The 13,544-nt window shown below is 49.6% G+C and overlaps 1 protein-coding gene across 1 annotated transcript; it reads left to right on the top strand.

Moving 5' to 3' along the window:
• Positions 1 to 9,960: 9,960 nt before the first annotated feature.
• LOC306813944 (uncharacterized protein) lies at positions 9,961 to 10,426 on the top strand. The gene has a single exon (XM_079329623.1). The coding sequence runs from the start codon at positions 9,963 to 9,965 to the stop codon at positions 10,245 to 10,247; it is 285 nt and encodes a 94-aa protein (XP_079185749.1). The 5' UTR covers positions 9,961 to 9,962; the 3' UTR covers positions 10,248 to 10,426.
• The last annotated feature ends 3,118 nt before the right edge of the window (positions 10,427 to 13,544 follow it).

The following is a 13,544-nucleotide window of genomic DNA, read 5'->3' as shown; positions in this document are numbered from 1 at the left end:
CAACCCTGGGCAACTCCAGTGCTGAGGCTCTTTGCCTCCAGCCCTGGTTTGCTGCCTGGTCTTCCCAGCTGTCCCCTCCTGTCCTCTGGACACTGCATCCCCTTATGAGAGCTCCAGGATGCCCCTGCTTCTGGCATTGGGGTGCCTTTGGTCATGTTGCTTTCCCAAAGGCACTTTTTAAATCCAATAAATATAATTGTTCAAACTTGCCTTTCTTTTGGGAGTTCGTTCATCTGTTGCACTATCAACCTGCACTTCACAGTCTCAAGATATAGAAATGTCTCTGATGAGATATTTCATTCCAAAGCCACCTGGTTTATTGCCCCAGAAGTTTTGCACCTTCATTTCCCACCTGGGCTCTGCGAAGGAGGAACAGAAGATCCCAAAATTTGAAGGAATCATGGCACCAACACCCTTTAGTGCATCTGTGTCCTCTGACCCAATGACCACCTCTGTGAACCTGATGGGAGACATGAACAGGCCCTGTAAGGGTTAGGGATGACCCAAGAGCAGCTGGTGATGCCCCAGGTGGGCAATGAAACCATGACAACATCCCTGGCCTTGCCATCCTCCCCCTTCCTGCAGCAAATCCAGGGGAACAGCGCCAGGGGAGGCTCAGGATGGATATCAGCAGGAATTTCCTCCTGGTGTTGGATCCCAGAAATCAGGATATTTTGAGATTTCTGTGCTTTCAGGCACAGATCCCCCTGGAGAGCACTGCTTTTGATCTGAGGCCTTGGAGACGTCTTCTAAATATCAGTGATCAAGTAAAAATCACGAGTGTGTAGTAGATTAGAAGTGTGTGCTTTCACAGGCAGATGGGTTTTAAATTTGAGGTTTTTATAGTATAGCAATAGGTATGGGACAAGATGAAAATTTTGGGGCATTGCCTCTTTCTTTGTTCAGCCTTGTTCTTCTTCTTCCATGGATGAAGTTTCTGGTTGGTCAGTCAGTGTCACTCTGAGGGTCATGGGAATCTGGTTATTGGGACAAAAGTATAAATAATATAGGTGTTAATTCTTTATTGGACTATTTAGGTTTAAAAGATCTTGTACTAACTGCACTTGAGGTCATTTTCCCCTGCTTCTAGCAAGAAGCTGGAAGTGCTGCTGTACGCTCTGTACTTTCTGATAAGATGGAATAAACATCCAAGCCTGAGCACGAGAAAAACTGTTTCAATCGTGTTTTTGTTATCCTGGCTCTGAAGACAAACAGACCAGACTGATGACAAACCAATAAAAAGCCCCTGGACTGCTGTTACATCCTGGCAAGGGGAGTCAGGCTTGGCAGGGGCTGCCCAGGGAGGTTTGGAGTGACCACTCCTGGAGGTGTCCAAGGAAAGACTCAGGATGTGCCACAAAGCAGGAACAGGCTGGACTCATGGTCTGCATGGGCTTTTTTCCAACCTCAGAGATTCTGGAATTCCGTGGAATTCCCAGAGGTCAATCTTACCTGTGAACCAACCAATGCAGCCCCAGGGCCAGGCAGGAGGGAATTAAACCAGCAACAAATCCTTCAGGCAGTTCTGAATCTTCCTCCCGGCCTCAAATCCTTCCCTTCCCAGGCTTTGCACCTGCTCTGGCACGGATTTCTGCCCGGGGATGGAGTTTTGGCCAAAGCTGCGACTTTTCTGTCCCCACAGCAAAATTCCCGGAGCTGATCCAGGCTCCAGGAGCTTCTCTGCTCAGGCTGGATCAGCTCTGGGATTTGCAATCCCCTGCAGTCCCCTTGGTGCTCCTTCCAAACCAGAGGAAGGAGGTGAGAGAGAAGGAAGGAAAGAATTTAGGGGCACAGTCCTTCATTAAAGCCTAATCCAGGCAGGCTGGGTTTAAGCATTGGGATGTTCACACCTCCGCAAGTTCTGTCTTTAAGCACTCTTGCAAAATTCCCACTTAGGCCATCAATCATTTTTGACAAAACTTCTGGGTCATATGCAAAAAAAAAAAAAAAAACTAAGCAAAACGAAAAAAAAAAAAGAAGGAGAAGGAGAAGGAGAAGGAGAAGGAGAAGGAGAAAAAGAAAAAGAAAAAGAAAAAGAAAAAGAAAAAGAAAAAGAAAAAGAAAAAGAAAAAGTGAAAAAAAAAAAGGAAAAACAAGAAAAAATAAAAAAAAAAAAAATAGAACAAGAAACCACAAATCTTGCCCTGGGGCCATCAGAGAGCTGCAGGAGGGACACACTTGTCACCAGAGCTCTGTGACATTTCTTGCCCCATGCCCCTCTGTCCATTGGCATCGCTGCACATTCTCCTCCTCCCACACCCCCACCCACCTGTCCCAGGGCTGGGGGACAGAAGGTTCCTGCGTAGCCCAGGGCAGGGGCACAGGAATCAGCTCATTAAGCAGAAGTATCAATTAGAGCAGCGAAATGAGCGGTGTGAAGGGAGATACGGATCGGGAGCCAAAGCAAACACTGAAATCGCAGTTTGGTAAATAAATCCTTCTCATTCCCGAGGGTGTCTCACTTCCCATACGCGTTAAACGCCATATAAATGTTCCTGAGGCTCTTAAAGCTCCTCATTACATCGACTTTTACCTCCTAAATGTGTTTCCGATGGCTGAAGAGGGTAAGTCTGGGGTTTTTTTAATGGGATTTTATCATTTATCACCTTGGCTGGTGCTGGCAGCATGATCTGTCTGCCTGAGACAAGCCCTTGGGATCTGGGTGGGCTTGGATCCCTTGGATCCCTTCTGGGTCCAACCTGTGGGGAGAAAGGTGGAATCGGGATGAGCAGGGTAAAAACCTGGATGGGTCTTTGGTGGTGGGACCAGATTGCACAATCTATGTGGGGTTTTTCATATTAATTAATAATGCATTTTTTAATGTTAATTAATAACTCTGAGCTGGACCTCAGAATGGCCATGAACCTCTGTGGGCCAATCACCTTCTATCAAAGGATTTTGGGACTGCAGCAACAGAGCCAGGGGTGGAAACTTTGATCCATCACTCTTGCAACAGCTGAGAAACAGAAATGGGGATATTTTTGCATGATATTCTAGGTGGTTTTCACAGTTCTGTGGCTGTAGATGTGAAAATGATTGAGGGAAACCATGGCAGTCGTTACAGGGGAAAATAATGCATTTCAGATTTTATATTTCAGATTTTTTTTATATTTTCAGCTTTTGTGTTCTCTGGAAATAGGAATAGAAAGAAGAAAGTTATCCCAGGAAGAGCCCAGATATCCTTGAATTTGGAGAATAGGGTCTTGGAGCAACCTGGCCTACCAGAAGGTGGCCCTGCCCATGGCAGGGTAGATGAGCTTTCAGCACTTTTCCAACCCAAACCATAATTTCATGATTCTCTAACAGCTCAGCTTGGTTTCAAAGCCTGGAAATTGTCCCAGGCTTTCCTGACCACACCACCTGGCATGTCCCCACCTGTCGCTATAAAGCTAGGAAGCAGGAAAAAAATATAGACTTTCTTCAGAGGTAGAAGAAATCCCTTTATTAAAGAAGCAACCACACTTTTATAGGCTAGATTGTAGAACCAAGGATTGAGGCAAACTGATTGGTCTAAGGAAGGTAACACCCTTTGCAAACACGTTTTTACCAAAATATCACAATTCTCCCGCATCCAGCAGGTGCAAATCTCTGTTATTAATTACTTCTCTTCTGTTTTCCTTCGAGCACAAAGTGCAAACACAAAGCAGAAACGAAGCAAACTGTGGGTGTTCTCCTTTCCTCTTGCAGATCTACCACTGGCTCCGGCGGAAATGTTCCCGGCGGAACCGCGGCTACAGCCGGGAGATCTCCCTGAGCCACCGCCGGTTCTGCAGCGGCTCCTTGTCCGACGGCAGCGCCTCCTTCACCTGCGGCGGGGAAGGCTCGGTCAGCTACACCCGGAGACCCTCGTACTGGCCACCCCTGCCAGCCCCTGTCCCCTACAGCATCCCAGTGAGCTCCTCGTGTGACAGCCACGCGTGCCCCGTGGCCACCAGCGGGCGTTGTGGGCTCACGTCGGGCTGGGATGTGGCGGTGGAGACGGTGCCGGTTTATGGCACCGGGGTGGCAGCGGGGTACGATGGAGGGGATTTGGGGGCAGGGTATGGGTACAGTGCACCCCTAAGTGACACCCTAACCACGGGAGGGGTCACTGAGGGCTCAGGGGGATACGGAGTTGCGACATTCCCGACCCCAGAGCTCATCCCTGCGGGCGGGGAGTGCGCCCAGGTGGTGCAGCAGAAATGCCCTGTGGTTGTCCCCCCCACCATCAAAACCCAGCAGTGCAAGCAGAGCATCCAGTGGCCTCCCATCCAGAAGAAGTGACTTGGCCCAGCAGCCTCTCCCCACACCCCAAAAATGACCCATTTTTGACCCACTTTTCCCCAAAAGTGGAATTTTCCCCCTGGGCGTGTTGTTACATCACAGAGATCCGCGCTCCCCACGTGGGGCTGTGCTGACAGCAGTGCCCCAAGAACTGCTGGGGAAAGGGAAAATGGGAAAAGATTCTTTTCTCCACCTCCTTCAGATCACAGGTTGGAAAATAAAACCTCACGGTCTTTGGGTAGTTTCAATATTGAGATGATTTCTTTCATTTCTGGCTCCTTCACTCCAAACACAAATAAGTCTCCAAGAAATCACCCCAAGGAATTGTCATTGGTATTTTACATCCGATTTAAATGTAATATTTCTATCAATACCATTAAAATACAGCATTTTCAACAGCTCAGGTAGCAACAGGACAGTGCCAGACACTTCACAGTGACAGGACAGGAGGATGGCCATAAACCAAACCCTAAATCCCACCTGGGCACAAGGGACAACTCTTTCCACGGAGGTGCCAGCTGGAACAGCTGCCCAGTGAAGAACTGGGGGCTTCCAGAGTCATCCCAAACCCACCTGGATGTGTCCCTGTGCCCCTCCCTGCTCCAGATGCTCTCCAAAGCTCACAGCTATTCCAGAATTTTGGGATAAGGAGATCTGCCAATCTCCTAGGGGATTTCCAACGGATTGTTGTTTACAGCATGACCTGGCCAGTGAAAGGTTGTTTACCTGGCCCAGAGATCGCCAGGGATGGCGCAACCTGGGCACATAAAACCTCGTGCATGAGGCAACTGCAGTGAGATCCTCCCCTCAACCTGCTCGTGGCGTTTTTGGATAGGATCAGGCCCTAAATTAGGCACAGGTTCCGGTGCTGGTTGGGAGCTGGGGTTTGCCCAACATTTAATCTTCCAGGACTCTTCTCTGGGGTTGTTTGACTCATCCAAATACTTCTTAGGAAGGGAAAAAAATCCACCCATAGATCTGTGCCCATTTAAAAGTGAGATGTAAAAGCACTTCGTTGCTTTTTTTTTTGTTTTTTGTTGTATTTTTACCATTCTGCTTTCATCCACATGGGGAATTTTGACCCTTTCAACTCAACAAAAATCCAGAAAACCAAAGACCCAAATCCTCTGAGCTCTAAACCATTGTTTGATGCTACAGGATCCTTCACACGTGACGTGTTGTAAAATTAACATGTGGGGACAATTATGGAAGATTTTGTCATCAGCCCTATCAAATTCTTTTCTATAATTAGACAGTTATCCTTTATATGCTTTTATTTCTATTTCTAAAATCTACCACTTTGTCATTGATATTACTGTGTGTTTCCTTCCTTCCTCAAGGGAGCAAAAAACTCTGAGAGCTCCAACAAATTCCCAGAGGATTCCAGAAAACCAAGCCCAGAACCTTCAAATATCTGTGTTTAATCCAACTGACCAAAAACCACCTTAGAATTTCAGTCCCTCCCGAAACAAAGAAAACAGAAAACACTTGAAAATCCCATTTCTCATTCCCTGGTTCTTGCTCCTGTCAAAAGGCAGGCCCCTGTCAAAGGGCACTCCCCGAGTTTGGACTGTTCAATATTTAATAAACTAAGGTATTAATATTTTGTATAAATATTTAACAGATCCAGGTATCAATATTTGGTATCAATATTTGGTATTAATATTTAATAGACCCACAGTGGGCAGGGTGGGTTTGGACATGAGGAGCTGGAGCTGCTCCGGCGTCCCCAGAGCTCAGCTCCAGCCCGAGCCTGGGAGGAGTCCAAGGCTGGGTTTTATCCTCAGCACAGCGAGGGTTCCTCCCCTCTCCTTGTGCAACAGGACGAGTCATCCTCTGAGATGCTCTGATAACACTGAGCTCATCCCAACTCTGATAATACTGGACTCATTCCCAAAGCCTGATGACACTGGGCTCATCCTGGCTGATAATACTGGGCTCATCCCAAAGCCTAAAAACACAGGACTCATTCCCAACTCTGATAAAACTGGGCTCATTCCCAAAGCCTGATAATATTGGGCTCATCCTGAGCTCTGATAAGCCGGGACTCATCCTGAACTCTGATAACATTGGGCTCATTCCCAACTTTAATAATACTGAGCTCATGCCCAGCTCTGATAAACCAGACTCATCTCCAGCTCTGATAAACCAGGATTCATTCCTGACTCTGATAAGACAGGACTCATCCTGAACTCTGATAAAACTGGGCTCATGCCCAGCTCTGATAAGTCAGGACTCATCCTGAGCCTGTCAGTGCTTGTTAAACCAGGCCTGTCTCCTTGTTGGTGAACAGACTGAGCAGCAAACACGGCTCTGGCCTCAGCTGGCGCCTCTGGATGGAAACTCCAGGAATTGTTTCTGCCATAGCAAACCCGAGCCACCCCTCGGCCTCCCAAATCTCTGCCCAACAAAACCTCGTGGCTCCAGGAGGGAGTTGAGGTGGAAAATGAGTGAGAGCACATTGAGAGTGCTGCTGGAATTCCATGGTCAGGAACGGGAGGGAAAATGAGAAACCAGGGAGCGGGAGAGGAAATGAGAAATGTTGCAAAGTCGTGGTTGCATCCATGGTTGCACCATCCCAGTGATCCCAGTGCTCCCAGTGCTCCCATCCTGCCCCAGGGAAGAACTGGGGTTGCGTGGGGAGCTCAGCTGCATGGTCTCTGACCCAGCATTTTACTCACAGTTTACTCACAGGTGCAAGGTTTGCACAAGTGGCTTCCGATTTCCTGTCGCTGCTTCGGAGCCTGGAAATCAAAGAGTAAAAGATGAGAAAAAGTGGAATTTTCAAAGAGAAATTCTCTGTGGGGCATCTCAGGGCTGGCCAGGAGAATGCAATGAAAATTAGTGGTGGCTGAGTCAGGAGTGGTGGAACAGCCGTAAAATTGGGTGGGAAGTGGATAGGCACAGGTTGGGAATCCCAGAATCATGGAACCATGGAACCAGAGAATTCCTGATGTCCCAGTCAGAGAATCCCATGGAAACACAGAATCCCTGATGTCCCAGTCTCAGAATCCCTGATATCCAAATCATGGAATCCCACAGAACCAGAGAATCTCAGAATCCCCAATCTGCCAGTCTCAGAATCCCATGGAAACACAAAATCTCACGGAACCGGGGAATCCCAGATCTCCCAGTCACAGAATCCCATGGAACTGTGATTTCCATGGGACCACAGAATCCCTGATCTCACAGTCACTGAATTCTATGGAATCTTAGAATCCCAGAGTCCCTGATCCCCTAGTCACAAAATCCCATGGAACCACTGAATCTCAGAACCCCTGATCTCCCAGTCACAGAATCCCATGGAATCTCAGAATCCCTGATTTCTCAGTCATGGAATCCCAGAGCAGCAGGGTCACCTGGAGCAGGTGACACAGGGACACGTCCAAGAAGGTTTGGGAAAACTCCAGGGGGACACTCCAGGCCCTCCCTAGGCAGCTGTTCCAGGGCTCTGGCCCCCTCCATGGGAGAAATTCTCACTCATGTTGAGGAGACCTCATTACATTTTTGGGGAGTTCACAGGTATAAGCCAACCCTTTCAAAAGTGGCCTGTGCCACCAGCTGGGTTTGGAGAAGCCTCTCACGGTGGCCACAGATTTCATGGTCCTGATTTTGGGAAATGACCAGCAGAGAAGGGAACCTCAGCTCAGGTCTGGTACCTGTAGATGCCTCACGGGATGGAAACAACTTTAAAGATATTTTCCAAGGACGTCCAAGCAGAACTTTCTAAGAATTGACCATTTTTCACAGCAATCACCTGAAAATTGTGGTTTTTCCCCACAAGAACCCAACCCTACCAAGACCAGACAGCGAGGACCGAGCATCAGGACCTCTCCTTCCTGCCAGACAGCTGGGAGGTTTTGGGAGGGCAGCAACCCCAAAAGTCGCCACCTTTGCCACCCATTTTGCAACCTAAAACTCATCGTGCCGTGAGGCTGAGCCAGCCGGGCCGCCTACACGGTTTTCACTCACAGCCCGCAGGGGCAGGGCGCAATTAAAGCTGTGCAAGACGAGGAAGACAATCCAGAGCCTGACAAATCAATCAAAGAAATGGGATGGAAGGAGCTTTTGAAGGTGGTGGGTAATTAGGGGTGCGGCTGTTTTGTAAATAGCTCGGTCATTTTTCCCCCCAGGGCGTTATTGCATTTTCAGGAAGGGATTTAGGAACTGTATAAAAGTCCTTGGAGGGGAGAGCAACTCATTCACTCAGCTCCACTCATCCTCCAGAGCCTTCGCAGCCAAGGTGAGTCCCTGCTCCACCACTAACCCTTAATTCCACCAAAAATTCCCTGTACTGAGCCGAGCTTTGCTCTGGGGGCATTTCCTGGGGTTATTAAGAGCCAAATCCTTGGCTCTGGGGCTGTTTGGTGCTCCCAAAAATTAGGGCTGCCTGTGCTGAGAGGTGAAATTTATTACCTGTAGTAATATTTTGATTATTCTGGTGCTTTCCAGTATCCAAAGGACAGACTGGAAATTAATAAAAGCAAATAACGTGATCTGAGGGTGAATGGGAGACAGCAGGCTGATCTTTCTTAGGGTTAAACTGGGAATTTTAATTGCCTTTTTAAGCCTAACCCCTTGACTAAGCTCCTTTGGAAAACATCCAGGAGCTGAAAGTATTAAAACTTCCTTGAAGAAATTTAGGAAAGAAGAGAGAAAGCGGATTCAAAGTGTGAGAGGAAGGAGCAGCCAGATCCTCTGCCAGCTCAGCATCCCTGAAATCCCAGCAGTCCTTGGCAGGGGGTTGGGATGTGCACAGAGGACTTTTCTCACGCTCAGGAAATTGGGCCTGGAGGGAGCAGAGGACACGAGGAAGGAGGAAACCACAGGAATTTGTCTTTATTTTGGACACCTGCTTTTCAAAGTGGACTTTTTCAGGGCTATGCCACCAGTCCTGGCTATTCCAGGGTCCCTCAAGGCTATGAGATTTTGGGATTCTTGCCAAGATACCTCTTGCTGGTGCGGGATATCTCAGGATCACACAGAGCATCTGCTCCTCTGGGAGCATCCCAGAATGCAGCCAGAGAAGAGCAGGGAAATTACTCTGAAAATAGCAGGGAAATTACTCTGAAAATAGCAGGGAAATGGCTCCAAACACAGCAGGGAAATCACTCAAAAGATAGCAGGGAAATGGCTCAAGGAGAGCAAGGAAAAGGCTCAGACATAACAGGGAAATGGCTCAAAAATAGTGGGGAAATGACTCTGAGAAAAGCAGGAAAATGGTTCAAGGAGAGCAGAGAAATGGCTCAAAAAATAACAGTGAAATGGCTTAAGGAAGAGCAGAGAAATGGCTCAAAATAGCAGGGAAATGGCTCAAGGAAGAACAGGGGAATAGCTCAAAAAATAGCAAGGAAATGGCTCAAAAAGAGCAGGGAAATGGCTCAAGGAAGAACGGGGAACAGCTCAAAAAATAGCAGGGAAATGGCTCAAAAATAGCAGGGAAATGGCTCAAGGAGAACAGCTCATGGAGCCCAGCAGAAGCAGAGGCCAGGGCTGCTGTGGGGACTCATGGGGGTGTTCAGATGCTCCAGGCTGATCCAGTACGGGAACAAAACCCCAAACTGGGCAAACTGGAGGGGCAGAAAGACAAAAAAATCCTTCTGGGCCCTGCTGGGGAACCTGACCCCAACAGCAGAGATGGGAAAAAAGATGATAATGCCAAATTTCTCTCCTCCCCAGCTCCTCAACCAGCCCAAAAAATGTGCTCCCGTGAGAACCGAGGCTGCCACAGCTCCGAGAGCTCCTCCTGCCACGGCGGCAGCTCCTCCTGCCACGACAGCGAGCGCTCCTGCCACGGCTCCGAGGGGCTGGTGTGCCACGAGGTGACCCCGGTGCCGGACGTGACCCCCGTGGTGGTGCTGACCCCGCAGTGCCCGGTGGCCAGCGGCGCCGGGCAGGTGCCCCTGGCGCAGGTTCCGTGCCAGCAGCAGCAGCAGCAGGTCAAGCAGCCGGTGCAGTGGCCGCCGCAGCAGCAGCAGAAGTGATGGAGCCTGGAGCTGCTCCTGTGCCCTGTCCCCGAGCTTGGGCAGGCCCTGCTGGTCCCCTCTCCCCTTCTCCTGAGAACCCTGAGTGGCATTAGCGGGGTGGAATTGGGATTCTTTTCCGATCTCCTCGTTCCCTGCTCCCGTCTTCAGTAGCAAAGGTGTGATATTAAAGCCTAAAGTTCATCAAACCTGCTGGCGTCCTGGTGTTTTTCCACTGGTTTTCCTTATCTTTGGCATCATTCCCAAGGCTGGTTGGGCTGAGGGGAGCTGCTTCCCACAGATCCTCCCCTTCCCGTGGCATTCAAGCGGCTGGGATGGCTCAGCTCTGCAGTCCCCACACCTTGGGCACGTGCCAGTCTGATTTCCAAATCTGTCTGGGGCTGCAGGTGCAGATCAGCATGTCTGGAATCCCAGCCCTTGGCTCAGAGCCTCAGACCATCACCTTGTGCAGGGTTTGCAGTTTGTTCGTGGCTGGAGAGCACGGAGCAGATTCTGGGAATCCCTGATCTCCATGAACAGGAGGACTGGAGCACAGGAAGGAGCAGGCCATGCTCAGGGGCCCTTCTGACCCCTCTGAATGGAGAATTTAGGGTTAGATTGGTCTTTTCTGTGAGGGAACTTTTCCTGCTTTGAAAATCCCATCACAAGTCCCAGTCCCCACCTTGTCCCCAGCCCAGGGCACTCAGGGCTCCAGGAATTCCTTGGGCACCTCCAAACCTCCCTGGGCAGCCCCTGCCAAGCCCTGACCCACCTTTCCAGGAGGAAATTCCTCCTGATTCCAACCTCAGTCTACTGACAGGGAGTTGTGGACAGCAAAGTTCCCTCTGAGTCTCCTTTTCTCCCAGTTGAGCCCCTCCAGCTCCCTCTGGAGTTCTCCATTCCCTTCTCCCGCTGCTCCATCTCTGTTCCCTTCTCTGGATGCACTCCAGCCTCTCTTGAGCGAGAATAAACATTCCCAGTTCCTCCCAAGGTCCAAACCATCAAATTTCTGAGCTCCTCTTGTAGATGTGAAAGGGGAAAAAAAGGAATTTCAGACAAGGAGATGGCCATGAAAATCTGCAGCTGGATTTTCTCCCCCAGAGTCCAGCAGGGATCGGTGGCTCTGTGTGTAACACACGAGACATTTCATTATTCATCAGCCAAGGAACAACAAACCAACCATTAGCACTCGTTTTATTCTTACTCTTAATTAAAACAATGAGGAGCCTCAATCCTGGGTGTGAGGAGCAAGGAATGAGCACCAGGGTTGGGAATGTGCGGCTCCAGCCTGGCACAGGGACATGGAGAGGTGCCAGCACCAATCCCCATCCCCTGCACTCCTCAGGCAGAGCCAAACCCACCCGGGGTTCAGACCAGAAGCTCCAGGTGGGGTTTGAGTCTGACTTTGTGGGGAAGGGAGATAAAATCTCTGATGTGAATCCTCTCAGAGCCATCCAAGGTTTCACCTGCGCTCCCGGCTGAGCCGGAGCCATCCGGGTTGTGTCACTTCGTGGAAGGAGAGATTTGGGAAGGGCTGAGGAGTGGAGACAGGGAATCTCTGCCTAGATGGAGTTTTGCAATCTCCACATGGATCTGCAGAGCCAAGCAGGAAAGGCTGCAGGAAAAATCCAGCAGGAAATCGTCCCCACCTTCCCCTCCCACAGCAGCCAAGGTGCTGAATCCCTGCAGGAAAATATCCCAGGGAAGGTCTCTCCTTCCTGAAGGGAAATATTCCAGGAAAATTTTCTCCTTCCTGCAGGGAAATATTCCAGGGAAGGTCTCTCCCTCCTGCTCTGTTTACACCAAGCTCAGCTCGATTTGAGGCAGAGCCAAGCCAGGAGTGCACACACAGAGGCTGTGGATAATTGTCTGTAATGAGTAATTATAGCAATAAATTTCTGTATAAATTGGTGAGACCACCGCAGTTAAAAATGGCAAAAATGGGGAGAGGCAGCTCTGCTGCTCAGCTCCAGCTGCTCATCCCAAATTTCACGGAGCTGGGAGCTCCCATTGAGGATCCTGGATATTGGGAGTTCCTGGAGATTGGGGGATTTGGAAAATGGGGATTTGGAGATTGGGAGATTTGGAGATATGGGGATTTTGTAGAATGGGGGATTTGGAGATTGGGGATTTTGGAGATTGGGGGTTTTGGAGAATGGGGGCTTTGCCCCTCTCATGACCTCAAACATCTCTGTTTCCTGTCCCCATTTCCTGATATTTACATCTGACATCTTTTTCTTTTTCTTTTTTTTTTCATTTTTCCCTCTTCACCTCCCTCACATGACACCAAATCCCCTCCCACACATGGCCAAAAAATCCCTGAGGTGCTGCCTGCACCCAAACTTTGCAGGGAAGTGTCCTTGTCTTCATTCTCTTCCCTGGGATAACGAAGCTCAGCCGTGCATGGAGCAGTTTGAGGGATCCAGGTGACTCAGCAAAGCATCACCCCAAATCCCTGGTGCCTCACACCTAATCCTCGGTGCCATCCCAGTGTTGACACATTCCTGCCCTTTATGGGACCAGAAAGATGTAATTGGTGGGTCAGATGGGCATGACTTGTACCCAGGCATGGGCGGCCAAAGTTCGTCCATGATTCACGGGAAAATCCCAGTTCTGAAGAGTCTCCTGCATCACACAGCTCTGTTTGTGTCCCTCTTGAGCTTCATCCCTGTCTCATCACCCCTGAAATCATTCCAGACGTGCTGCAAGCAGGACAGCAACAGCAGCACCAGGTCCCAGATAAAATAAAAAATTCTGAGTAAAATCAGAAGAGAAAATAACCAGAATACCTCTGGGAGGTTGAGCAGGACTTGGGAGGAGTCTAAGGAATGTCTGGAAGTGGCACTTGGTGCTCTGGTGTGCTGAACAAGGTGGGGGCTGGCCAAAGATTAGTCTCAGTGGTCTTGGAGATCTTTTCAGTTCACCTCAAACCATTCTGAGCTGGGATTTGGTACCACTGTCCCCAACACCACACAGCAAAACATGACTGAAAGAGCACCCAGAGCCCCAGGCTGGGTCTGCTTGGATGGGTTTTGGTGGGTGGGGATCCACAGAGGTGGCCCCATGAACAGGAGCCCACCCTGGGGCAGGTTTGGGGACAGAATCTGTGACCCCATGGACAGGAACCCATCCTAGGGCAAGTTTGGGACACAATCTTTGACCCCATGGACAGGAACCCATCCTAGGGCAAGTTTGGGACACAATCTTTGACCCCATGGACAGGAGCCCACCCTGGGACAGGTTTGAGGGCAGAATCTGTGACCCCATGGACAGGAACCCATCCTAGGGCAAGTTTGGGACACAATCTTTGACCCCATG

This window comes from Erithacus rubecula (assembly GCF_903797595.1).
Source record: "Erithacus rubecula genome assembly, contig: SUPER_33_unloc_1, whole genome shotgun sequence".
In the NCBI taxonomy this organism is placed as follows: domain Eukaryota; kingdom Metazoa; phylum Chordata; class Aves; order Passeriformes; family Muscicapidae; genus Erithacus; species Erithacus rubecula.
The sequence above is the reverse complement of the archived record's forward strand: the minus strand, read 5'-3'. Positions and strand labels throughout refer to the sequence as shown.